The sequence below is a fragment of the Hipposideros armiger genome, unplaced genomic scaffold (genome assembly GCF_001890085.2).
Source record: "Hipposideros armiger isolate ML-2016 unplaced genomic scaffold, ASM189008v1 scaffold_380, whole genome shotgun sequence".
Lineage (NCBI taxonomy): Eukaryota > Metazoa > Chordata > Mammalia > Chiroptera > Hipposideridae > Hipposideros > Hipposideros armiger.
The window spans coordinates 784927-810695 of record NW_017731730.1 but is presented as its reverse complement, the minus strand read 5'-3'; the positions used below and the strand labels follow the sequence as shown (position 1 = coordinate 810695).

The 25769-nt window shown below is 46.8% G+C and overlaps 2 protein-coding genes across 2 annotated transcripts; one reads left to right on the top strand and one right to left on the bottom strand.

The window, feature by feature from the left end:
* Window positions 1–226: 226 nt before the first annotated feature.
* On the bottom strand, window positions 227–24537 carry WDR48 (WD repeat domain 48). Its single transcript, XM_019662726.1, has 13 exons — window positions 24515–24537; window positions 24057–24333; window positions 22410–22484; window positions 21450–21552; window positions 20531–20628; window positions 16001–16108; window positions 15591–15687; window positions 14995–15090; window positions 2477–2582; window positions 2129–2194; window positions 1433–1520; window positions 720–755; window positions 227–247 (listed from the first exon to the last, which is right to left on the bottom strand). Exons 1-13 carry the CDS (start codon window positions 24535–24537, stop codon window positions 227–229), a joined length of 1194 nt encoding a protein of 397 aa, XP_019518271.1.
* Window positions 9950–11457, top strand: GORASP1 (golgi reassembly stacking protein 1). The gene is made up of 3 exons (XM_019662749.1): window positions 9950–10094; window positions 10549–10701; window positions 10942–11457. Exons 1-3 carry the CDS (start codon window positions 10001–10003, stop codon window positions 11199–11201), a joined length of 507 nt encoding a protein of 168 aa, XP_019518294.1. The 5' UTR covers window positions 9950–10000; the 3' UTR covers window positions 11202–11457.
* Window positions 24538–25769: the final 1232 nt, after the last annotated feature.

The window sequence follows — 25769 nt, the reverse complement described above, 5'->3', positions numbered from 1 at the left end:
CCTTGGGGCATGAGAAATATGAGGGCTCCGGTCAAGGGCAGCTCAGAGTGAGGCAGCGCCGCACTGCTCTGGACCCAGGAGGCTCTTCGCTTGCTTTGTTNTGGTTATCCATTTGTAGAAAGTTAGCATCCTACTTCACACCAAACAGTATAAATTCTAACAGATTAAAGATCTAGACATAAGCAATTATCATAAACATACTAGAGGAGAATACAGAACATTTTTGCTACTTTGGAGTGGGACATACCTAAGCAAGACATGAAACTCAGAGCCATAAAGATTCAATCGGGTTATATAAAAAGTAAAACTTTTCTGCCTGACAAAAAGACACCATGAACAAAGTAAAAATTCAATTGAGAAGCATGATAATAGACAAAGGGTTAATATTCAACGTGAAAAACTCCTACAAATTAGTAAGAAAGACAAAGAGATCAAAAGAGACATGAGTAAAGAATACAAACAGGCAATTCACAGGAGAAATACAAATGGCCAATATGAAAAGATGCTGAACCTCACTACAATTAAAAAAAAAAACCAAACAAAACATATTAAAACAATGGGATAATATTAGCCTATCTTTTAACAAAGATTAAAAGTACCCAGCATTGGCAAGGGTATGGGGAAATGGGCACTCATACACTGTTGGTGAGCGTGTAAACTGGTACAGCCTTTGTGGAGGGCAATTTGGCAATATCTATCAAAATTTAAAATGTGCATACCCTTTGATCCAGCAATTCCACTTCTAGGAATTTATCCTAAAAAGTACACAAAGATATATGTACAAGGATGTTCACTGAAGCATTGTTTGTAATAGAAAACATTGGAAACAGCCTAATCGTCCATTAATAGGGGACTAGTTAAGTAAATCACGGTATATTTACACAATGGAATACTATACAGTCATTAAAACAGAATGACCCATATGTGGAGACACGAAAAGATGGTCAAGATATATTTTTAAATGAAAAAAACAAAAGTTGCAGAACAGTATCTGTAATAGAGCTTATACAAAATAAAATGAAATATATATATGTATACACATACAGATAATATATGCCTATGTATGCATGGAAAAAAGTACTAAAGACTATGCACTAAGCTATTAACAGTATTACCTCTGGGGAGAAGGACAGAGAGTGAATGGAAGAGAAGGAGTAATTGAGAAAGGAATGGGCATTTCACTGTATTCATTTATTTTCTTTAATAAGCATATATTATTTTATAATTAAAAAACACACAAAGATGTAAACAGGTAAATAAATAATTACCAATACTACTTCTGCAACTTTGGAACTTCAGGGAAGCAAGAAAGAATTCCACTTGGCAGCCTAGCTTTTATTAACGTTTATAGTTATACAGTCTAAAGCAGTTCTCAATTTCCTTCATGATTTGGAAAAAATAAAAGGGCCAAGTGGGCGTGGAGGACACTTACATCCACAGTGATGTCAATTACCCATTGCGGCACCGTCTCGTTGAGAAGCATCGACTCAGTCTCACCTCCGGAATCTCGGCAGAGCAGCCTACACATACCCATCAGGTAATAAGTGACACAGCACAGACAAAATCACCGTTTCAAACATTAGACGGAGGGACCCTTACACAGTTCCTTGAGGACGACCCCCACTTAGCTGAGGACATAAAGTGACTCACTCAGCTAAGAGGGAGAGCAGGCCCTAAAACTCAGGTTTCCAGGTCCCAAGGCCAGGCATCCACGACAGCTGCCTCTCTGAGTCCTTGGGTGACGCAAGGAGCCCGGGTGCAGGCACAACACGCAGGAAAGGTCCCCTGCCAGTGCTCCAGTGCATGGCACATGCCTCCACACATAATAGGGCTCAGGGTATTTTGGGTAGCCACACTCTCAGGACACGACCATAAAGGGCGAGAAGTCTGGACTCAAGGACAAGACAAGTGTTCTTCTTACTCTTGGCCCTGCGGAACTCCAGTGAGCTCTCCCCACGGCTCCCCTGGGGCCTTGCTTGCACCGCGGAGGGCAAGCCAGTCTGCTGCTTCCCTGCAGGGCCTCCCGAAGGGCTGCCTCGCACCTCAGATGGGGCCATGGTTGGGCACACGAGTTCCCAGGAGCAGCCCAGGGCATCTTGCCTGACCCCGCTTGAGGGAAGTTACCTACTCTGATGCTGTCCTGTGGGCAGGGACTTCTGGTGATGCCATCTGTTCCCTGACCCCGGCAGTCATGCTGGGTAAGTGAGAGAAAGTGAGAGTTTCCTGCAGAAACCACTAGAGAAGCTGCCTCGAGGCAAAGGTGCGACCTCATTTCTACACTAGAGGCTCAGCTCTCCATCAGGAAGTGGTCTAATAGGACCAGACACTTAACTATCTCATGGAGATGGAAAAGCTTCCAAATCCCTGACACCCCCAGAAATCAGTAATGAACAATTTATGACATCTATTTGAATCATCACTTCTTAGCCAATGGGGTGCTTTGGGAGGCAGGGCCTCCAGCCCTCCGTACCCATACCTGAACAGTGTGCGACCGCCAGCTTCACCAAAGATCACAGGGGTGTGGGGGGGCACTTGAAAATAGCCATTGCCCTTCTGCACTCGGTTCTCCTGCTCCCCATTTACTGGGAAAAGATGCAGATGGTGTCAGATGCAGAGTTAGTGCTAACAGCATAGATTCTAAACATTTTGTTTACAAAGGCTTCAAACACTGTAAGATTTGTAAAGTCAAAAGTCCTATAAGTCAGCCAGGGTCAGAAATAAAGGCAGAAAATGAACCAAAAAGCTAAATTCCTAAAAACAAGAAATATGGCAACTCGTGATGTACCTCATGAGAAATGACTGCAGTTTAGGGGGTTTTAATAGAAGAGATTAATGACTGAGATTGGAAACAAAAACAAAACCATCGACTTGAGCCACAGAGAAACCTAGGACACCCTGTTCATAAATAGCGATNCTTCTGCTTGGTCACTGTGGCTTGCCAGGAGGCAGCAGGGTACAGCCACGATCAGTTGTGACGATGGGGTGAGGCAGGAAGGGGTTGGTGTGGAGTGTTCGCCTAATCGCTTTGTAGAGGTGGCCTTGATTCTTCCTGCACAGCTCAGCCAGCTCTCCCTATACTGGAAGGCATGCCGCCCCCGCAAGTCCTGGGACCCCCGAAGCCCCAGTAACTGTCTCTTCTGTCATGCGCCCTCATCGCTGTGCTGCACTGCACAGCTGGCTCAGGCTGACTGACATGTGCCAGTCACAGACAGAGGCAGTCAACTTGCCCACCTTCCCTTGGGGAGGAGGGCTGAGAATTCTAGGCCCTTCAGCAGAGGCTCACCTGTTCTTGGACCATGATGTTTCTTCTTACCCACGCCTACACCCCACAGCCCTAGTAGCCCCAATGGTGACTCCTATCAGCTCCCCAACTTATACAACAATCTCTTCTACACATACAAGGTACCCAGCCCAGCCCCAGTGGTGAATAAGTCATAATTTAAGTTCACCATCCTAAGCAGACTCTCAAAGCCAGTCCTGAGTGGTTCTCTTTCCACACAGCTCCCATCACATGGGGGAGCAAGGCGCCTGGACAGGAGTAGGTGAGGGCCTTTCTGTTCTTTCCCATAGTATTGGGGTGGGGGGACCTGTTCCTCCCACCACCACGTGCCTTGGGAGGCTAAGGGTGGGCTGGGGCTTCTGCTCTGCCCCATTCCTGCAGGGAGAGGGCGCCACCCAGGGACAGCCTTCCATCACCTGAAGTCCTGCCTTCTAGAGCCCCTCACCTTCCCATACTCCTTGCTGATTGTCAGGAAAGCTGCCTCTGGCCTTGTCTTCTCACCTCTGTCCCACCTGAAGTCCTTCGTTTGCTGCTTGATTTGTAACGTCTCATTGACAAGGAAATCTAGAGCGGTTAGGCCCATAGGACAAGGACTATCTGATCTGCGGGGCACAGACCAAGTATGTGGAAGGAGGGCCCCAAATCAGTGAACACTTGACGTTTCTAGCACTGTGACTGCATTTAAAGCAAGCCCTTGTCAAGCCCACCAGCGCAGCTGATACGCCTGCAAAACAGGGAGGCCTTGTGTCCAAAGCCAGTGCTGGAGCCTGGTTCCTGGGTGGTCTGGGAGCCCCGCGTCCATCTGCAGGAATCCAGGAAGTAGGGCCACTTCCGTGAACTGTAGCCTGGCCGTCTGACTCAAAGTCACCTCACCCAAGGTTCTGGTTCTTCCCAACTTTTACATACTCCCCTCCCTAATTTGGGGGATACAATGGGTATTAATGCTAATTATTTCCAGGGTAAACATGAAACCAGAGGTTTCTTAATTTCTCTGTAATCTGCTATGAAGGAAAATGACAAGTGAAAAAAATAAATGTGTACTACACTTTGGAATCTTTTAACTAAAGCTTTTATTCTATACAACTGTGAAATACAGATTTTTGCCCTTTTGGCATTGCAGACTGTCCAATTTTCTGAAAATGATTACTGGTTTGACTGGAAGGCAAAAAAATACAACCATGCTGGGGGTCAGATCTAGGACCGGAAGGGAGCGTGGCCACCCCTCGAGGCTCGGCACGCAGGGCAGAATGGCCCAACAAAACCCATTCCTTTAGCCCGAGGGCCCCTCATGCAAACACAACTGAGGGCTGGTAAATGAGGTTTTTTTCCTTTTACTTTTTTTGACATTAATTCACAACCATTTCTAAAAAATGTGCACCAAAAGCACACTGTGGTATCCAACAGATTGAAAGGATTTTTTAAAAAAAGAAGCCAGTTGCTCTCTGCGTAAGGGAGAAAGACCGTGGAGACGTGGCCTGTCTCTGCCGCTTCTTCAAGGAGCCAGAGGCAGAGACCTGTCCACGTTCTGAGGGGGGCTGACCAGCAGTGAGAGAACGCTGTCTCTCCAGTTGTGCGATCAGAATGTCTCAAATAGTAAGGTCTGGACCCAGACCCGTCAGCTGCCTCTAGCTGAACCTGTGAAGATGTAGAAAAGAAAAAAACCTTCCCCACGCCCTCCCCAGTCCCTGCTGCTGTGGGGACAGGCCACACAAGCTGGGGAGGCACCTGGACTGGAATAAACTGCCCTCTGAAGGCACTTGTGCTTCTGGCTTCATGCAGGAGGCTTGTGTCATGTAGTCTGATGGGGGTGGACCACTGTTCTAGTCTGAATACAAATGACCTTGGGGAGGATCCAAAGTGTGTTTTTCTGCCAACAGTTGAAGTGTTTATGTTCTGTACAAGATCCAAATGATTCTATGAAAGCTTTAGATTGTTAGAAAGAGCAGGGAAAAGAAATCTGGATACAGGCACAACAACAAAACCCTGCATAGAAAACCCTGGGAAAACAAGGTTTTACCTCCAGGATGGGAATATCAAATTAACTCACCATGATATCCGTTTACTCTGACACCATGAGTTTTAGGTAGCATTTAAATGAAATTAAAATTGCATCATGATCTTAAGTTTTGATGGTGACATGCTGCTCACCCTGAGCAAGAGCCTGTGGTGTCACCTAGCTCTGCCCGTAAATGAAACGACACAGTGGAGGGAGGACTAAAACCGCTGCACCTCCCTGTGGCTGCCGCATGGTCTGGGTGCAGGGGTCACGGAGGCCCTATTCTGGTCTGGCAGTCCCAGTGCTATGATCCAGCCCCTGGAATTTCAACAGCTCTTCCACAAGAACACATCTGAGATGCAATATTAAAAACGAGCCCAATAATAATCATTTATTATGAAATGGGCTGGCTCTCGAATTGTGCAACAGCAAGTTCCTGTTAAAAATAATTGTCTTAAATGATGAAAACAAATTTTTTTTTTAATGACAAACTTGGAAAAAGCCTTCAAAGGTACTGCATGAATGGAATGTACTGTCTTAGAAAAGCTACAGAGCATGTATTTGAAGTTGAAACACGGTGACAGATGTGGCCCTACCGATGTGTCCCTAACAAGTGCTAACGAAGACAAGGTCCTTTGAAATAAAAGGAGGAAGTCGAGTCTACGCTGGCCTGTCGTCAGCTCTCTGTACACCTCACAAGACACAGTCTGCTGGGGGCTCTTCCACGCTCACTCTGCCTCCCTGGGGACAGCGTAATCTACACAAGGAGACTGGTTTCTATATTACATCTCGAGGAGTCACTTCAATTGAAAGAGAAACTCGGTCCATACCAAATCGGCCGTTGGAAGTCTTGCTCCCGCTGGGGCTCAGTGGGCGTCCTAGGACTACTCTTGGGGCCATAGAGGAAGGTCAGGAAATGAATACCCAGGAGCGTTCGTTCGCCCACCCTTCACGTGGACTTCTGCCGGTAATGGAGGGTGAGGTCCCCACCGCTCTTCCATATGAAGTGTTTCACTGTTCGAAGGTCCATATTCGGATCTAAAACCTGAATAGCAAATAATAAAAGACGTCAAAGCCTCTAACAGCTAAGGCCTTTATTGTTAACTCAGGGACTCTCATCAGGTGACGCAGCCTGTCCTGTCCCCCGCCATGCCTGGTGGCCCGCTCTTGCTGTCAAAGTTGCCACGCATGCAGGCTCGGACTTGGGCACAGTGCGATGGGCAGCTTGTGTGGCTGGGCCAGAGCACCACCTTAATCTATTCCTCTGAAAAAAGGCCTTGAGTGCACCCTGATTTAAAGCTGCTCCACCCACCACCTCTTCAAATACTAAACGCAGCCACCGCCGCTCTGCAGGCCAGATGATCCTGTGTCTTCTTCTTGGTAGGGGTCTCACGAATAGGTGGGAGACACCCAGGGCTCCTTAGGAGTCTCTCTCAAAGCAGAAGCCCCGAAGGCACAGACTTGGGAACCACAGTCACACCACATTACGTAACTTTCTGAGCACAAGCCCTGGAAAAATGGGGCTGTAGTCCACCAGTCCACTTACCTGGTCCTGGCACAAAAGTTCAATTTTCTCCTCTGCCAACACAGCAATATCCTCTTCTTTTTCCTGTTCCCCTGGTTTTTCATTATTAGAAGAGCTGGTGGTTTGAGACTCATTATCCAAGTTGATGATCTTCTCATAAACATGTTCCATTACTTTCCGGACTTGGAGCATGTCACTAGCAGAGAGTCTATCTCTGTAAAAAGCAAGGTCAGATTTGTGACATCAGGAAATCACTGGACATACCTCTAGTCTTGGTGTTAACACTTGATAAAGAGGAAAACATACCACAGAAACATACACCAATAAAAGCTTTTAGTCACTGTCTTTATCCGTTTTCAGGATTGCCAACATTTTCTATAATGTCCTTTTAAGACACGAATTATGTGCAACTAATTAATTAAACACATGCTCTTAAACTTACATAAAGAATAACTTCCTTGGTTTCATTCCCTTAAAGGCTGTGCCAGAGCATGGGCAAACCAAACGCTCCCGTGAGGGAAGGTAGCCCCGGGGCTTACCAGGCGCCGCACTCTCACTGCTGCTTCCTCGCTACAGCTGAGACCTGGAGTCTCACCTCCTGCCTGAACTCCAAACCCACAAACCCAACAGCTGGCTGGGTATTCCTCAGCTGCTGTTCCACAGGCATCTAAAACTGCATGTCCACAACTAGATTCATCCACTCCCTCACCCCTCAAACTACTTCTCCTGTATCTCTGACGTCAGTTAATAATGGTGAAGCCAAGTAGCTCAGGCTCTAACTCTGAAAGCCATCTTGAGCTTAGGGTCCTTCAATCTAGCTGAAGTGACATCTAGGACGCACATGCATGTGTGTGTGTGTGTGAAGCAAATGTTTAGCAATGTGTTGGGAATTACTGAAGCTGACGGAGTAACGGGGGTTCCTTCTCCTATTCTCCTTTTTTGGTATATGGTTGGAAATTGCCCTAACAAAAGGTTTTAAAGCCTTATTGAGCTTATTTGCTAGGATGTACATGAAACCTCTTCATTTCTTCGCCTTCCTGCCTAGTATTTTCCCGCCACCCCTACCTCTTATGCTTGGCTACACAGGTCCTCGCTAATTTCTAATATTTTTCCTATGCTCCTACTTCCACACCCCTGATCAAGCCACTTCCTGGACCTGGAATCTCTCTTTTGAAGTTCTATCCATCCTTACCTGTCCAGCTCAAATTCCATGTCCTCTGAGAAGCCTTTCTGGAAAACTCTAGCCAAGAATTCTTTTCTTTCCTGTACTTTCATCCTTCATTAAGTATCTATAAAAGCAGTTATCATACACAGAACTGTGTCCTCAACTATGAATTACGCCAAGAGACAAAGATCTATGTCTTATTTATTTTTGAACATCTGAGGCTTACGACACAGTAGGCACTTGGTAAACGGTTAAACTAGATAAACTTTCAATATTATAAAACTAGCTTTAGATCCAGTACTTGCCTCCTTTGCTATAAAAGCAATCATAAAGAATAAAAAACCTCTCTGGTAATTAATTAGATCAAAGCATCATATGACATTACATTTACTTACTTTTTTAAGGTTTTTGCTCCTGAAGATGCATGAGGTTGGAGGTAGAAAGGAATTTTGTTGAATTTGGGCATATTTTTCTGAAATATTAAAAGTAAAAAAAATATAATAGTTTCTATTAGCTGATAAATTAAAATGATGTCAACAGGAAAACATGATTTACAAATTAACAGTTATTTTACAATTAAAGGTCACTTTCAATGAAATTTATAGTAAACTATCAAATTATCTAAGTCAGCCTTAGACAAAATGTATCAGAAAGGTGTAATGTTTAGTTTTGTAATAAAAGATAATATGTAATATCAGAGGCAATGTGAATTTGTACGCATGGCTCTTTTCAAATAACAATTTAAGGTATTAAAGGGAAACAAATTTTATTTTTAATTATTTAAGCCATATACACCAAAATCTCAATTCTACATTCAAAGAGTAGGGCTGATACCTAAAGGCCCAAACAAAAAATGAAGTGTCTTGAAAAAAACCCACAACATTCACCTTTGAGCAAAATCACACGCTCTAGGCTGGGGAGGCCCGTCATCCATCAGGCCCTCCCCACTTTCTTTCCCTGTGACATCACAGGGAGGCCTGAGGCTTTAAACAAAGAGTGCAAACTTCAGCCAACCACCTAGATGTCTACTGTGAAGGAAACCACATACTTAGATGAAGGACAAAATTAACTGGCCATCTTTTCTCTGGGTATTAATCCCCTCCGAGCCTCCATGTCATATCCTGTCTGGATGTCTCCTCTCAGGAATAAGCCACAGGCCTAAAGTCAGCAATGCACCCCCGGTGAGGTTCACACACAAAGGAAGGAGTGGTTTAATGGGNACCCCACCACCTGGACCCACCCCCCAGGATTCTCCTGCCCCTCCTGGCCCACAGATGGGTTCCAGACAGAGTGACTACATGGAGGTATGTGGGGAGCACCTGTAAGCCGGGGAAAGAGGGCGTTTCATGTTGGCAGAGGGGCTTGCCGACTGGGGAGAGAGAACTCTGGAAGCGGCCCCCACAAGGGGCCTGTCTGTGGAGCCCTTGGGAGGCCCATCTGCTTCTAGGGCCCAGTGGGAGCAGATGGGCCCATTCTGGGACAGTGAAACCCACTTTGGTTCTCCTGCCACTCAGGCCTGGAGGTGAGGGCAGCGGCAAGGCAGTGGTTGTCATTTTCATTTCAGGAGTGGGAAACTGAGGCTCAGAGGTGGGCAGAGCCTTGTTCCGTGCCTCAGTGCGTGTGGTCAAGGTGGGCCGGGGCTGGGCACCCAGAGCTCCAGTTGGGCTGGTTGTATGGCCAAGTCTCAGGGGAGCGCTGGTGTAACCGTCACGGCTGCTGAGGTCACCTGAGTGCCTTGGGCACTGGGCTGGTGCCTGGGGCTGTACCGGGCCACACGAGGATTGCCGTCCCCAGGCACGCTGGAATTCAAGGAAGACCTCTTCCTGTGGGTCACTGATGGGGCCCGGCTGGGTGGGCACCTGGGCCCCCTCTCTGTGTCGGCACCGCAGGGGAGGCCAGCCAGGCCCCGCAGCCTGACTCCACACGACATGTAGAGGAAGGGGCAGGTCACCAAGGCTGTTTGCTCCTTTAGGCAGAGCAGTGTCCCCTCTTCCCTGGCCCCCGTAGGCCCTGCTGCAGGCACCTGGCCCCTCCATGGAGGGACAGTTTCTCGAACCTGCGAGTCCCAGCCACGGTGCGCCACGTTCCATGGAGCCTCCGCCCCCAGTGCAGCGAGTCATGGATCCAGGTACTGGGTGGGCCCTGGAGAGGAGGCTGAGGAACCGCGGCCCTGGTGCTGCAGTGCGCCTTCGGCTCAGGGCTGGACTTGGCGGCAGTGCCAAAACTTCCTCAGACCTGCTGAGCCCTACTAGCTCATATCCGCCAAGATGGCTGCAGGTGACCCGCTCCAGGGTGGATGGGGAGACTGCAGTCCAGAGAAGGCAAGTGGCCTACTCAAGGTCACACAGCAAATTGGGGACAGAGCAGGGTCTGGGCCCACTGCCACTGTGCTACTCCCATGATGCCCAATGCCAGGCCCCCTTTTTTCCTCAGAAACAGGGTTGGGTGGGAGGCCTCACCACAGGCTGAGGTTAGTCTCAGGTTGGGCCAGATACCCCCGGAACGGGGCAGAGTGAGCCCAGGGTCCCGGCCTTCAGCAGTCAGGGCTCTGTGCTGGCAAAGAGCTGTGCTCCTTTCCCTAGGCTTCCTGGATGTGTCCGGCATCTCCGTCTTGGACAGCAGCAATGCCAGCGTCTGGCCCAGCCTGCCCTCTTCCACAGAGCTGACCTCCTCAGCTATCTCAGCCTCAGTGCTGGAAGACGTCTGCTCTAGCAGCGGTTCTCAGGAGCGTGGCGGTGAGTGGCTGGCACCTTGTGAAGCCTTCTGGGAAGGGTTGTTGGGAAGCCTGCCCCCAGTTTCTCAGCCGGTTTAGAGGCTGGCCTTTGGGAGGAATACAGCCACATCAAGGCCTGTGTACACTAGATCTCCCATTCCCCACCAACGCCTGGGGTGGGATTTGGGAACCATGGGGTTAGCGCCCTAGGCCACACTGCCCCAGGTTCTGCAGGTCTCCTCAGCCCCACCCTGTGTTTCAGGTGAGGCCACGTGGTCTGGATCAGAGTTTGAGGTCTCCTTCCCGGACAGCCCAGGCGCCCAGGCCCAGCCGGACCACCTACCGCAGCTGACCCTTCCCGACAGCCTCACCTCTGCGGCCTCACCAGAAGACGGGCTGTCTGCCGAGCTGCTGGAGGCTCAGGCTGAGGAGGAGCCGGCCGGCACACACAGTGCAGATGTCGGGGCCGAGGCCGGGGCTGCAGAGGCAGCCAGCGAGGCCCAGCTCTCCACCTCCGAATAACACCCTGGGCGGGGACAAGGCCCCTGAGGGCCTTTCGTGAGGCCCAGATGTGGGGAGGCAGCTCAGGCCAGGCGACCGGGCCCAGCCCCTTGCCTGATCCCAGCCCAGTGTGTTCAGCTTCCTAAGAACTGCGGTTCCATGTGATATGCAGGGACTTCTGCTGGCCGGGGGCTTTTGTATCCACTCAGACCCTACTGTCTCCAAGAGATGACCTCCCAGCATTCATTCTGCACGATGGCCTGGCTTTGGGGAATTGGGCACTNACTAAATACAGTAAAAATCTCAGCACATTCACATCTGGTTACCCAGTAGTATTACTCGTGTGCAATTAAACAAGAGACCAAAACCACAGAACAAGAGCACAGGGTGGGGGTTACAGTCTGAGCCCACTCTTACTGGAAGCCATGGCAGCTTCTGGGGGTGGCAATCAGGGGCTCAAACGGTGATGCTGCCAGGAGGGACTCCTGATTCCAGGGGCAAATTGACCTTGATCCGAAGGCTCAGCGGTGAACTCGCTCTCCTTCAGCTTGGGGAATCCAGGATTGGAGGGGCTGCTGGGTGGCAGAAGCCACAGAGTCCTCCCCTGTCCAGAACCTGAGGCCACATGAGCCCTTTCTCTCTGGGCTGGGGCCTGGCCATGCTTGTCCAGCAGGGCATCAAGCGCTCACAGCCAAAGGCCTGAGGGTGTGGGGCCCACCTTCAGGGTTGGGACCTGGGGATAAAGGCTGCATTGTTGGAGCAAGGCTCTGTAAATGGGGCCTTTGAGATGGATTTCTATCCTAGAGGCAAGGCCTGGCTGTTGTGCTTTTGGAGGCAGCAGTGAGTTCAGGAGTTCAGGGCAGGGCAGGGAATGGATCTGAAGGAGATGGCCCACAAGGGAGTGGAGGCTAGGTTGTAAGGCGGGGACGCCACACTGCTCACCAGGCTCCCTGCTTTAGGCCCCTTCCTGCCCCTGGAGCGTGCTGTCCTCAGCCACCATTCCTCAGCAGCTCCCACTGCCTGCTGGACTGACCTCGGATCTGTCACCACAGGGTCTGGGGTCCTCTGGGGTCTAGCCACAGGCTGCCTTCCCTACTGCCTCTTTCTGGCTCCATCTATCCTGGGGCCTGCCTGCTTGCACTGTGTGTCGGGCCCTCCCTTCTTGTCCATAGTTAAACCTTTCTGGGAAACCTTCCTGGCTTTCCCCATAGGCCTGTGCCACCTGCTCTCGATGTGGCCGACCGGTAGCCCCCAGGGCTGACGGGGCTCTCCTGTGAGGCATCTCTGGAAGCATGACCTGTGGATCATGATCAGGAAAGAGCCCTTTTCCTAAAGAGGAAAATGTGTGCCCAGGAAGGTAGTGAGAGAGAATGGAGTCGACCTGGACAATGCCCACATGTGGCTTCTCCAGAACAGTTCATGCCAGCGCATGTGTCCTTGTCAGGACACAGGGAGGGAGTGGTGATGGTCTGTGAAATTGAGGGTGGGGGCTTCTTGGAGGTCACGGGGCTGGCGCAGTGACTGGCCTCTGCTTGGAACAGGTGCAGGAGAACTCCCCAGCCCAGCAGGCGGGCCTGGAGCCCTACTTTGACTTCATCATCACCATCGGGCACTCGCGGCTGGTGAGCTCCCGCAGCCTGCATCGCTTTGCTGCGTGCGTGCGTGCGTGTGTGTGTGTGTGTGTCCTTCTGCCCCACAGGAGGCCCCAGCCTGGTTCCTGCTTCCCATTTCTTCTGGAGGGAGGCCTAGCTCCATCTCCCCTTCTTCCAGGGCTACATTAGCCTGACTGGGGCCCTGCCCGATTCTCAGCTCCTTAGCTCTCTGGGTGGACAGAAGGCAGATGGACTCTTGGCAGTGGCCACAAGGCCTCAGGGGCCCGTCCTTGGGGCATGAGAAATATGAGGGCTCCGGTCAAGGGCAGCTCAGAGTGAGGCAGCGCCGCACTGCTCTGGACCCAGGAGGCTCTTCGCTTGCTTTGTTCTGTTTTCCGGGGGGCTGAGGGAGGCAGGTTTAGCACTGCTCGGGGGTGGTAGGGGTCTCAGTAGCTGCTGGCCCAGCCGCTGCCCCAGTGCATCCCACACCAGGCCCTGCTGAGGCAGCTGGCCACCAAGGTCCCATCTCAGACCTAGACTTACCTGAGGGGCCCTGCTGGGGTTTGGAATGGAGGGGGGCTTGGAGTCAGCCCCCTGCCCCCGCAGAACAAAGAGAATGACACGCTGAAGGCTCTGCTGAAGGCAAATGTGGAGAAGCCCGTGAAGCTGGAGGTGTTCAACATGAAGACCATGAAGGTGCGCGAGGTGGAGGTGGTGCCCAGCAACATGTGGGGCGGCCAGGGCCTGCTGGGCGCCAGCGTGCGCTTCTGCAGCTTTCGCCGGGCCAGCGAGCACGTGTGGCACGTGCTGGTGAGTGGGGCGGGGCGCCGCAGATGTGGGTGTGGCGATGAGCGAGCGGAGCATGCGTGCCACAGGGCCCGGGGCTGTGTGGGCAGGGCACATGGGGGAAGGCGATGCGGCCAGGTGTAGCTGGGGGTAGGGGTGGAGTGTGGGGGCAACTGGGAAGGGCCAATAGCCAGTGGGCCTCACTCATTCCAGTGTCCCAGAGAGGACAGCTCATCCTTACCTGCACATGGCTTCTACAGATGTTGCTGTTAGTGTCTGTTCACAGACACACGGGCACATGTGACATGTATGTCCACTGATGGTGCCCGAGTTCTCAAGAATGCTTGGTCCTGCAGCTTGGTCGAAGGACCGTGCCCTCAGCTGGAAATTGGCTGATTTGGTTTCTAGCCTTTTCTAGAGCTCTCTTTCTTGGAGGAGCCTTCTCAACCTTTTTAGCCTGTTTCAGTTTGTCCATAAGTTCAAGTGGGGGTGATGGTGCCAATCTCTTGGCATTTCTCTGGGAGACTGGGAGTGGTGGAGCTTAACAAGGGCCCTCTCCCAGGGAGAAAGCGACCCTTGCACCCAGTTCTCACTGCCCTGGCCTNGGATGAATCAGTCAGCCAGAAGGAAGTCTCTGGCTGGGGGCCGTCATCACGGCCGATCACCATAAGTCTGCGATTTCAGCGGGATCTTCAGAGAACTCAGACTCTAAGCAGAGTAAGCCCTCAGTAAGCAGGCAGGACACAAGGAATCTTCAACTAGCTGTAAGTTACACACGAGCTGTCACCCTTCTAGTTCTTTTTTTCTCCCCTTTCTTGAATCAAACTGAGCCAAACTCATACATTCAAAACATGTTCTCCTCTGATGCCCAGAAAAAGCTGCTACCACCGCCTGTGGCACACAGGGCTTCTGAATGTCCTCAATGACATTAATTCTTTACACATACTTGTTCACTTTCCCTGACATTTCGGAGTTAGAATTTGATTTTTTGGTAACATTCAGAGCCAAGGTCAAGCAGACCATCAGAGCAGGTAGTAACAACATTTTGGGCCACCATGAAGTATGATGACTACACAAGGAGACGCCGGGCTTTCTGGCGCAGCTAACTGGCTAGCTGTGGAGGTAAATCCAGCAGATCCACGGATACTCAGAAATAGCTTTGGACGAAGCTGCTAAGCTGCCTACTTGTAAGGACAAAGGACATTTGACGATATAGGGTTTATTCTGTTTATCTTGAGCAGTCTCACTGATTGAAAGCTCCTTGAATCTCCGTCAAGATAGGACGGATGCTCTTACTTGGAGATATGGAAGGCAGGGCAATGATTGAGCACACTACAAATATGTCATAATTCAGCAAATGCTAAAATAGTTCTTAAATGAATCTTTTTAACTTCTGAGTAATTTTAAATCAATTATCTTGATATAAAAGCACGAACCATGGTTTACTTCATTTTCTTCTTCATCCATTGGATTTACATGTGTTCTAGGCCAATATTCTAGGAGGGCCTGGAGTAAAAGTCCTCCTAAGTTCACTGCAAAAGAGTTGATTAAAAAGAAAATTAATGGAAAAGACAGTTAGTAGTTTTCACCTAAAAATAGAGGGAAATAAAAATTATAAATTTTCATATATTCTGATGTTAAATTCTTAACCCAATGCCAATGATGTTTAAAAGCAAGACTTTAGAGCTTTTGCCAAGTCTATTAAAATTTTATCTTAAAATGTTTAAAGCAATGATAATATGGAGCAAACAGATAGATATTCTATTGGGTTGTTCAGACACAGCCATTCTTTAAAAACGAACACACACAAACAGGAGTTGCATTCATTAAAGGGCTATTTCCATATAAAGCCACTAAAACTATATTTGTATACATCAGGTATTTATTTCCACATGCTACGTTTTCAGGACAATGCTGACCAAAGATATCATCAACAAAATAGAACAGACTCATAAAGATGAGCACATAGCAGAAAACAGCACAGACCCACCTTCTCTTTCGCAAGGAGGAAGAGAAGGAAGGACAAACTCACATTTTGGATCTGAACCATCCGGGCTGCTGAAACCAGCATCTTTTGCAGAAACCCAAGCAGCAAAACAGTCACTCTCATCCAAAGTAATGGTCAACATCTGTAAAAAAAAAAAAAAAATCTTAGTGACATTCCATTGGAATATATTCCAAATAAGTCTCTAAACCTTTAATTTGTACTATTTAATTAAAGTGCTAAGACACAGGTTCAGAACCAAAATGTGCTTTGCGTGATTCAATGCAACTACTATTTACTGGGATACCAAAGGTATTTAAACTGCATTTTGCAAATATTAACATGAATTTTCCTTTCATACTTAAAAACATAGAACTGTAACTAATAATACTTACTTTGTAGCTATATTAGAAAATTTCAACTATCCAAAATTGTACAAATATCAACTGCTATCTTACCCCTGTTTTTAAGTCTACGGAGAACCAATTTGGCACATACACCATCTTAAACCTTTTCTTAATTTCATCTTCAAAATCCACTTTGCCCAGATCTTCAACTTTACACGCCTATACATCAAAAAGAAAGTATGATAATTATCAAAATTATGTGGCAAATTAATCTGATTCTGACTTAGCTCTTCAAAATTTTATACATTTGTACATTTGTCTAAATAAGCTGGAGTCTAAAATACATTCTAAAAAGAATGTAGTCAAATATTTTTATCTTAAAGCCTTTACCTTTAAACAACTACTAAAAATTTAAATTTAAAAAACTCATAAAATATTCTTTTTGGAAATTGCAATTTAATTTTGCTGATATTGATATAATATACTAACACACTTACCTGCAAGCAATGTCAAATGGAGCAAAACAATCTTCAAGGAACAAATAACAGTTATTAAGTTATTAAATAACTTTAAGAGGTCTCTGAAGCTGCCTTCAGATAACAGCTGTGAGATAGGCAGCATTTTGGTTTCTTTTTCTTGACCATTATAATCCTTCCTTATTCTCCCTCAATCCCTAAACATGTGGGCTCCCCAAAAGCAAGTCCTGAACTTCCTCCGGTGCATGGAGCATTTCAATCCTGAACAGCTCCTCTCAATCCCGAAGCGTATCACAGAATGTTCCTTCCACCTCTTCATCTTAACAGCAGCCTGGCTCTTTCCCTGGGGTCCCCATTCTTCAGTCGTCTTCTCAAAGGGTGACTGCTTCTTCTACATCCCACTGCTCCTTACTGGCACAGAGAGACCATTGTCCAGCATCTCTACGTAAAGACTCCTTTTTCTTTGAGGCCCATGTCTTTAGCAGCAGTAAACTGTACCCCCTTTCCTCACTGCCAGCTAGCAGCCTGTGGTCGCTCTCTCCCTCTCACTACAGGCTTGTGAGCTAGTTCAGTGCCCTGCAGTCCAACTTGAGTTCTTGCTTTCATCCTGGACAACACGAGGGTTCACATGGACAACACAAAGGACATGTTGGCCTCTCACACCCTTAATGTTCCTGCTATGAATGGATGAACTCCAACCTCAGAGGGATCATTAATGCCACCTGGGATTGCTTCTGCTTCCAGGGTCAGTTCTCCACATCTTTGTCTTTCCTCCTGTCTTTGACCTTGCTACCTCCCGCACTACCCTGAGCACACGACTCTGATCTCTACTCCTCAAAAAGAAAAGCCTTGACAAAACCCTTAACTTTCTGCTACTATTCCTGGTGCAAGGAAAAAGGTGCCCTTCTGCTGTGCTCTGCGTCCCCTCACCTCTCGCTTCTTGGGGACCTTGTCTCATCATCTACCCTCTCCTGTCTCTACTGGCTTCTCCCCATGAGCAGTGAACCACATTCAAATTCCTCCCTGAAAAATCCCTGAACACTGACACAAAAGCTCCCCTTGACCCTCTCATCCTTCAATCCTCTCCAGCCCCTGCTTCTTTCTGTCCACCTCACCAAAGTCAAACTTCACCAAAGATGGTTTCCACTCCATTCCGTTTCTTCGCCTCCCAGTCACCACTCAACCCACCCCAGCTGGCTTTTGTCCTTGGGACTCCTTAGCCACTGGTCTCCCCAGTCACCATCCTCTGCACTGGTTAAATCCATGTGCACAGTCCATCCCAGATTTCACATGAACTCTCAGCAGGCCAACGCTGCTAACCACAGGCTCCTTTCTGAAATGCCTAATTAGTTCTTAAGCTGCCACTGGCTCTTGGTTTTCTTATCCCTTTTTATTATACACCTATGTGGCTTCCTCTTTTTCTAACAGTTACTGAAACAGTGATGACTTGGATTCTTCTTTTCAGTATAGATGTATCCCTTGGAAACGCTGACGTTTTCCGTGACTTTATAATCCACAAGCTGGTGACCGGTGAACCCATTTCTCCAGCCTGGCTCTTTCACCTGTGCATTAGGCTGCGGAGCTGTCTGCCCAGTACACGCTCTACCCAGATATCCCGCTAAACTCAGATTCATTGTCTTCCTCATGTGTCTTTCCGCTAACAACCCCCTTTCCCTCTTGCATTCCCTTTATCACTTCCACTCACCAAACTGTCTACTCCAGAAACCCGGGTTCATCTCTGCTCCTTCCTCTCCTTCAAACGCCCTTTGATTCAAGCATCACTCTTATCTACAGGCCTAAATATCTTTCTATTCATTCTATTTTTTTCCCATCCCCCTTGTCCCACCCTAGTCCAGATGAATACCTGATACTTCACCTATAGTAGTGCAACAGCCTCCTGATTGCTATGTGCCAGCCACTATAAATACTTCTTGAACATTCCCTCATATCACCAGAAAATAGGTACGAGCACATTTGAGGAATAGACGGAGACTTCGAGAGGGTCAGCATGTTCCGGAGATCACTGGGCTAGCAGCTGGCAGAGCCAGGATTCGAGTGCAGCTCTGCCCAACTTCGAGCCTATGTTCCTAATTCCTCCTGACTTCCTTTCTGTTTAATGTCATGTTCATTAGGCCCACTCGCTTGCTCTCTAGTGTTTGGGTATGGGAAGCTGCTAGGGACACAAAAATGCCAGTTACGGGGCATGCCAGCTCAGTGCCCATCTAAGTAGAACTACCTCCCATTCAGATAGCAGGACTTTACTAAGGCTTCGGCTAATTATACCAAGAAGACATCAGACTCATAGGCACAAAATCAGTAAGTTGACCTGCAAAGAACAGCTGGCCTGATTAGATTTTGTTAGATATTGTGGGGAGTATCAGGTGCTGGGCAGCAAGAGGTGAAGCCCAGCCCCAGGGTGGGGCTCGGCCCACATTAGTAGTGGAGTATCCAAGCTCCTGCAGACGAGGTCCTTAGGGCTGCTCTGGAAACCCCTGTCTCCACGGGACCCCACTGTGCAACAAAGGTGAGTTTCTAGTCCCCTGATAAGCATTTCTCTATCGTAGAGAAAAACCATTTGGACTTTTGGAGCCAGCTCTATTCAACTTTCCACTCAACTAAGGCCTCTTGTTCTGAAGCCATGCTCACCAAGCAACTGCTTTGTAATGTGACTTCCCACCAGCTGCCCGACAGGGAGGAAAAGTGTTAGGCCACCGTTTCTATTCAGAGACAGTCTCCTTTTCCCAGAAACATTTATCTTATTCTTTAGCTCCAGAAGTTAACTTAAATGAATATTTGTTCCTTACAAACAAGAGCCTAACCAAAACCCCAGATCTTTTCAATCCTTCCTTTATAATATATCCAACACCTGTCTTTTCCTTTCAGATTTCCCCCAAATCATCATGACAAGTGTCTTCCAGCTTCTTCCCTATTATATGTACTACTACTGCTTCGAACATGGGCTTTTCCTGCTCTAAAACCATCCAAGATTAAGACTCTTTAAGGAGCACCAAAGAAAGGCCAACTCTGGGGCCTGCAATTCAAGACTCCGGGAAATGACTTGGATATCATCTTTCGCGCTTATACCGTTAGTACTCCCTTATACTCAATCTCCAATTACACACAACGGCTCACCTTGCCCTGAATAAGCATGCACCTTCCCTCTTCTGTGCTTCTGTCACTCAGTACCTGTTCCTAAGACACCCTCCCGTCATTCGTCTGCTGGGATCCTTTAGGCCCATATTTCAGATGATTTCTTGCCCATGAAGCCCTCCTGATCTCTGCAGCTGCAAGTAACTGCCTGAGTCCGTAAGCCATCCTGTGGTCTGTTTAAGGCTTTCACATCCCCCCACTCTTGCCCCTCCTACCGGAAGGGACAGACTTATCTGTCATCTATGACCCACAGCACAGGTCTCTGCACACAACACTCATTCAATATTCATCCAGGAAATATCTGCTGAACAAAAATACCAACAATACTAAGAAGGGACATTTGTCAGAGCTTTTCTAAAAGCAAACTTTTCAAACTCCCTATAGACCCTCCAGGGCTATTTAAAATGCGGCTGAATAGCTTAACACACCTCAACTGTCTCAGATGGAGTCACTGTAACACGACCCAGAGTTGTAACTGATGCTCACAGTCACGGCTGGAAAGCCTAAGAAACAGCCAAGCTTGTTTTGTGTACTCTAGTGGCTCTCAACCTGGGCAATTCCACATCCTTCCTCCTTCCTCTCCCTAAACATCTGTCAATGTCTGGAGACATTTTGGGTTGTCACCACTGGAGGGGTGGTGACTGCTACACATCCTACAACACACAGGACAGATCCCACCCCCCTCACCCCCAGCAAAGACTTATCTGGCCCCAAAATGTCAACAGTGCCAAGGATGAGGAACTCTTATGTATTCATTTTCAGGTAAGGCAGCACATAGCACAGTGTGTAATATACTAAACAGAGAAAATGGTTCCATTCAAATTTTAGGCATTTAAAAAGATAAACTATGGCCTTATCTAACATTCACATATGAAAGTATCCACTCCCCACCCCAATAAGGTGTTACTGCAATTAAATCTTAATTTGTATATTTATTATCTAGGTTATTTTACAATAAAACAATAAATGGGATACATGATTCAGTAACCTATATTTAATACAAAAAGATACTTACCTTCAATACATCCCAATATGCCACATTATTATTGGTATCTTTGGTTAATATATGTCTCTTATCATTAAGAATGTGGCACTGAATAATACTAGCACCCCCTAAAGGAAAAAAACCCACACAATTAACAAAACAATCCTACTACATTGAAATTCATAGTAAGGCAATAATTGTTAACTAGTATATAACAAAACATAAATCATGCTAGCTACGGGAAGGAGAAGGCAAATCAGAAAACTATATAATTATATTTAAGGCCAAACAAAAATCGTCAGATTTTAATAACAGATTATAGATTAAAAGACACTTCACTTCAAAGGGCTAATAGTGGAAAACTGTTATGGGTAAGCAGTTTTATCCACCAGGAAAAGTCCAAAAGATGACAGGAGACCTCTGAGTTAGCCCCTTCTCTCACTAACTGCTGCTTCCTATCTTCCTTCTCTTTTATGCCTCCCACAGGGACATTCTATTCTAAGGGGAACAGCATGGACATCTAACTGCAGATGAATGTGTCATTCAATATTCTAATCCCCAACTCTGACAGTCAAGTCCGAGTGCCCCTCCTAGCTGTAGCACGTGGAATTCAAGGACCAGATCTGACTTTTTCTGGCTTGGGCCAAAAGATAACATTAAACTATGTATTTTTCAAAATGGCTGTTGGCTTTACCAAGACCATGACTATTCTGATTTGAGGGTAAAAAGATTAAAATTAATTCAAGAAAGCCCACTTTTTAAAGTCACTAAACAGCAGTTTTTAAATGTTTTTCTTCTAATAAAAATAAACCAATATGCTATTATGAGTCTTTTGCTGACACCAGAATTACATTTAAAGGGAGGTCATCTCCTTTATTTTTGTCAATCTCTCAGTAACTATAGTTAACCTAAATAAAAGTTACCATAACCTTCCAATTTCCTTACTCACCTTTAATAACCTGGTCAGGTTGTGTACAAAGGGGTGTTATAGGATTTGTACAGTCGTTGTCGTAATCTCCAGAGGCTCTAAAGTTATGAATTCCCTTCAGCGTCTGAAGGAACAAAATTCATTATTTAATCATTGTATGCTTTATAAGCTTTGCCAATCTGTTTCAAGTGGCAAGAAAAACAAAGAACAAATGAAAAAACCCCAACAATAACAACATCGATCAAAAAATACTTAGTTACAAAATATGATTATCTACCATGATTAAAAAAACTAAAACAAATATTAAGGAGAATGTTGTCTTTTTGGAGAGAATATTAGGCAATCTTCCAGGTAAACTATGTTGATCTCAAATTGGCACGATGAAATTTAGACAAGACATATAACATTTTTTATAAGTACAGGAATAAATGCAAACGCTTTCTCTTTTGTTATCCACAAACTGGTAAGCAAGAAAACCAAAATCTTCTTTAATTAAGATTAAAAAACAGTGCTTTTGATGACTCTTCTCTGCTCATCCTCTGTTTCTACTCCTGTTCTTCAAGTTAAGAAGAAAAAGGAAATGAATTTGAAAGCACAATTTTCTGCTTTCTCTATGTTTGGAAAAACAGAATCTTAGGAAGTTTTCCTGCTGTGTTGGCACTTGGGCTTCCTATTTTCAAATTCAGCTCCACGAGGCCAGAAGCTGTACTAATATTTACTGGTCGTATCAGGCTACAGTGGTTATTCTAAGCATATCGAGTGTGCTTCTTGGTTCCTGAGAAAGAAGTCAGAAGCTCTGAGTATTACCTTAATTGTAGTATAACTCTTAGGTTCACACCTGCATTCATAGGGGTTTCCGGATTTTTGCCACTGTCCAAAAGCACGCTGAGTATCGTAGCATTTGCTGCTGGTATCTGGCAGGTCTGTGATAACACACCACACGTTTATAGTCCTTTGCCAGGTGTAGAGTGGCTCACTTACCCACTTATTTACTGTAGATTTAGTTGTTGCAACCCAGATTGCAGGCGGGGGATCAGCTGACCTATCCAGCTCCATCTGAAAACAAAGCATAAAAATATTGCTTTGTGGAATGCTGACTCTTCTGAACTGCCTGGAAGAGCTATCCATTATTATTAAATATCAGGTCCTGCATTCAACATTTGTGTGCTGACTATACTATGGCTGGGTTAAAAGCTAGGGATGCACAGTGAATGAGGGAGTCTGTGCTTAAGAGAGTCACGGCCCTATAAAAGTACAATAGGGGTGATTTCTCCCCAAAAACAGAGGCTTCAAGTTTTAAGTGTTAATTTAAGGGATCTAAATGGATACAGTCAAAAGGGTGACTTACCATAATTTTTTGTTTTTGCGTTCTTTCTTAATAACAAAGAAACAGGTTTCTTTTTTCTTTGAAAATGTTTGTAGTAAAAAAAAACCAAAAACATTCTAACAACACAACGAAAGTGAAAAGCACCCATGTAATTCACTCCCCTCACCTAAAAACAGTACACTTGTGAACAGTTTACTGTGTGTCTTTCTGTATGCAAATATGCAAATCAAATGCCCATATATTCATCCACTGTTTTCCTGTACAGGAAATTGCAGGTTTGGGGTTGTGGAGACAGGGCAGGACTCCTGGCAAGCAGGAACCCTCTTCAGTTCAAAGTGATGTTCCTTGTAACACACGGTTCCCTCTTTTACTCCACAGCCGGGAGATGCTGGCAGCTGCAGGACTCCCAATGCGGGGTTTCTCCTCCACACTAGTCTCCCCCATCAGCCTGCTTCCTGCACACATGCTTTGTCTGTATGATTTCAGCCCCAAATCTCTTGCTTCCCTAAAGGATTACTGGTCTTGTCCATCAGGTGTGCCATCTATTGTCAAGAGCTGTGCTCGGCCCGTTTTGCATGAGCTCCTAGGCCATAGGCATCCTCTCAGCTGTCTCACTGGACCTCTGTTCCCATTTTCAGCCCTTCCTCCTAGACCGTGGTCTGGGTTTCAGGTATCACTTAGTTTCATAGATGATGGATATTTGTAGTTCTGGTTTCTTGCTTTCCTTATTTTCAGATGATTTCTGAGAAGAGGCGGTAGCACTGTCTTTATGCCTCCATTTTAAATCTAGAAATTTCCTCACTGTTGCTTTAATGTGCAATTCTGCGATTAACAGTGAGGCTGGACACCTTGTCACATGACGACTGGCCATTTTTTCCTCTCAGCAGAGCAGACCCTATCAGAATCAGTGAGAGGCAGGAAGGTGTGGAGATGAGGAGGCAGCTCGTTCGCTCTGCAGGCGCCTCTTCCGCACCATCCCTCTCAAGGCTCTGGACGTCTTGCTGCTTTGCTGTCCCCTCACAGATACCTGAACCCCCCAATATTCCTCCTCTAAGGACAGGCTAGGAAAGCCAGGTGATCTCAGGAGCACTGCGGGGCAATCCCACCGGGATTCGCTGGTGGGAGAGCCAGGCATCCCTGACGTACCCAAGAGGTTGACATTTCTTCCAGTGACTCACAAAAATGTTAAGGTATCTTTTTTATAAAGATACCACAGTTGATTCATGTTTTAATATAGATTTCGCTGTATTTGGCTAGCACACGTAACAATCTTAATTATAAAACTGAAATATATGACACACCTTGAGGACCGGTGCTTTTTCTTCGCAAATGAGCACTCGAATGTCAGGGTTTCTCAGGTCTGTACAATAGATCTTCCGGTCCCTTCCTCCAGAATACACGTGTGTGAAGGCATCATTGACTTGCAGAGCCCAAACGCCTTCATCATGGACTCGGTACGTGGCTATACACCTCTGCTGACCAAGGGACCAAAGGCGAATTGTCCCATCAGAACTGCCGGAAAGGCACTGGGAACAAAGAAACTTAAGGTCAGAAAGCAGCCCCAAAATTCCTGCTTTCCTGTGCTTTGCACTTGGCTTCTCGCCTCACTCCACGCTGTCAAACACACACCTCTACCAACCTCTGTTCCTGCCTCTGAAAAGACTTCTGACAAGCTCGCACCACAGGCTGAAATGACCAAAGGCAATGCTCAGGGAGCACTGAACAAACCTCTGAACAAAACTGCCTTCGTCCTCTCTACCTGGCCACCTGCAGCGCCAGCATCCCCTGGGAACTCGTTACAAATATAAATCCCCGGATCCCACCCCAGGCCTGACGAGGCAGAAACTCTGGTGGGTCCAGTAATCTGTGTGTTGCCAGGCTCTCCAGGTCCTTCCGGTACGCTAAGTTTGAAGCGCTGCACCAGGTCAGCAAGCCTTTCGTGCGCTGGGTCACATCTCTGCCTTGTCCCTTCCCTCATGGCTCCGGGTTGATGATGGCCAGCCTGGTCTCTTGGATTCTACTGACGGGAGTCAGGGCAAATCAAGTCCCAGGTTTACCGCTCACTCTCTGGGACCCTGGATACTTCCATACAAGCCTTAAGTTCAACATCTATTAATATAAAATGTGGACCCTTGGCATTCAGAGTTAACATCAGCAATTCTGACATTTTCGAAAGGCTCAGGAGCAACCACTACACAGAAGTTGCTGGCATACAAATGAGGGCTGAGCACACTGTGAGTGTGACNTTATTAAGACAAACTCTAATTTTGTACTCTGGCGATTCCTGGAATTATCATCTCCCTCATTCTACATGCAATGGCTCACAGTCAGCTTATTAAATCACTCAGTTTTTCCACACACACTGCAGTTACTTTACATTTTCCCCATCCTATACTTTTATATTGCCTTTAAGTCTAAATGCAAGAAACTGAGAGGCCTAATTAACTCTCTTTACTATCCTAAGAGGCATATTGCTCTAGTGTCTAGAATGCAATTAAGTTACAATTTCGAGTTCCGTTTTAGTCAGGAGCAGGCATTCTCATGGCTTGCATGCTGGGGTTACTTAAATCCTGTCACCGATGCACTTAAAAATCACCTAACAGGGTAATAAGCTATTTTAGACTTTTATTAATTTTATTAATTTCACTCAATTCAACAATTTCACTCAATTCCTGAATGCTTAGGACATTGTACTTATCAAAGAGATAAAAAAACAAAGAAGGGAACTGCCCAGAAGGCTATGACTTAAGAAATTTGCTGTGCTTGCTTTACTGAAGAAACCCCTTGTCCTATTAAACACTCAGATTTCAACCTGTAGAACTACATACATAAGAGGTCCAACAATTAAGTTCGTAAACTCATCCTAGAAAAAGTGCCACATACCTCACTGCTGAATATCACTATGGTCACCTTGGAAGTACTCCCTTTGGGAAGCTATGCACTGACACCAGCGCCTAGTCCACCCTTCAAAGCAATTTTGGAACTCTTTTTCTGGAATGGCCATCAGAGCTGCT

Coding starts and splice junctions, on each gene's coding strand:
- GORASP1 (XM_019662749.1), top strand. CDS start 10,001: ATGGAGGGACAGTTTCTCGAACCTGCGAGTCCCAGCCACGGTGCGCCA. Junction 10,095..10,548: donor GCAGCGAGTCATGGATCCAG/GTACTGGGTGGG, acceptor TCCTTTCCCTAG/GCTTCCTGGATGTGTCCGGC. Junction 10,702..10,941: donor CGGTTCTCAGGAGCGTGGCG/GTGAGTGGCTGG, acceptor CCTGTGTTTCAG/GTGAGGCCACGTGGTCTGGA.
- WDR48 (XM_019662726.1), bottom strand. CDS start 24,537: ATGCTGGCGCTGCAGGTGGCCAG. Junction 15,688..16,000: donor CCGTAGACTTAAAAACAGGG/GTAAGATAGCAG, acceptor TTTTTTTTACAG/ATGTTGACCATTACTTTGGA. Junction 15,091..15,590: donor GGATGGTTCAGATCCAAAAT/GTGAGTTTGTCC, acceptor ACTCTTTTGCAG/TGAACTTAGGAGGACTTTTA.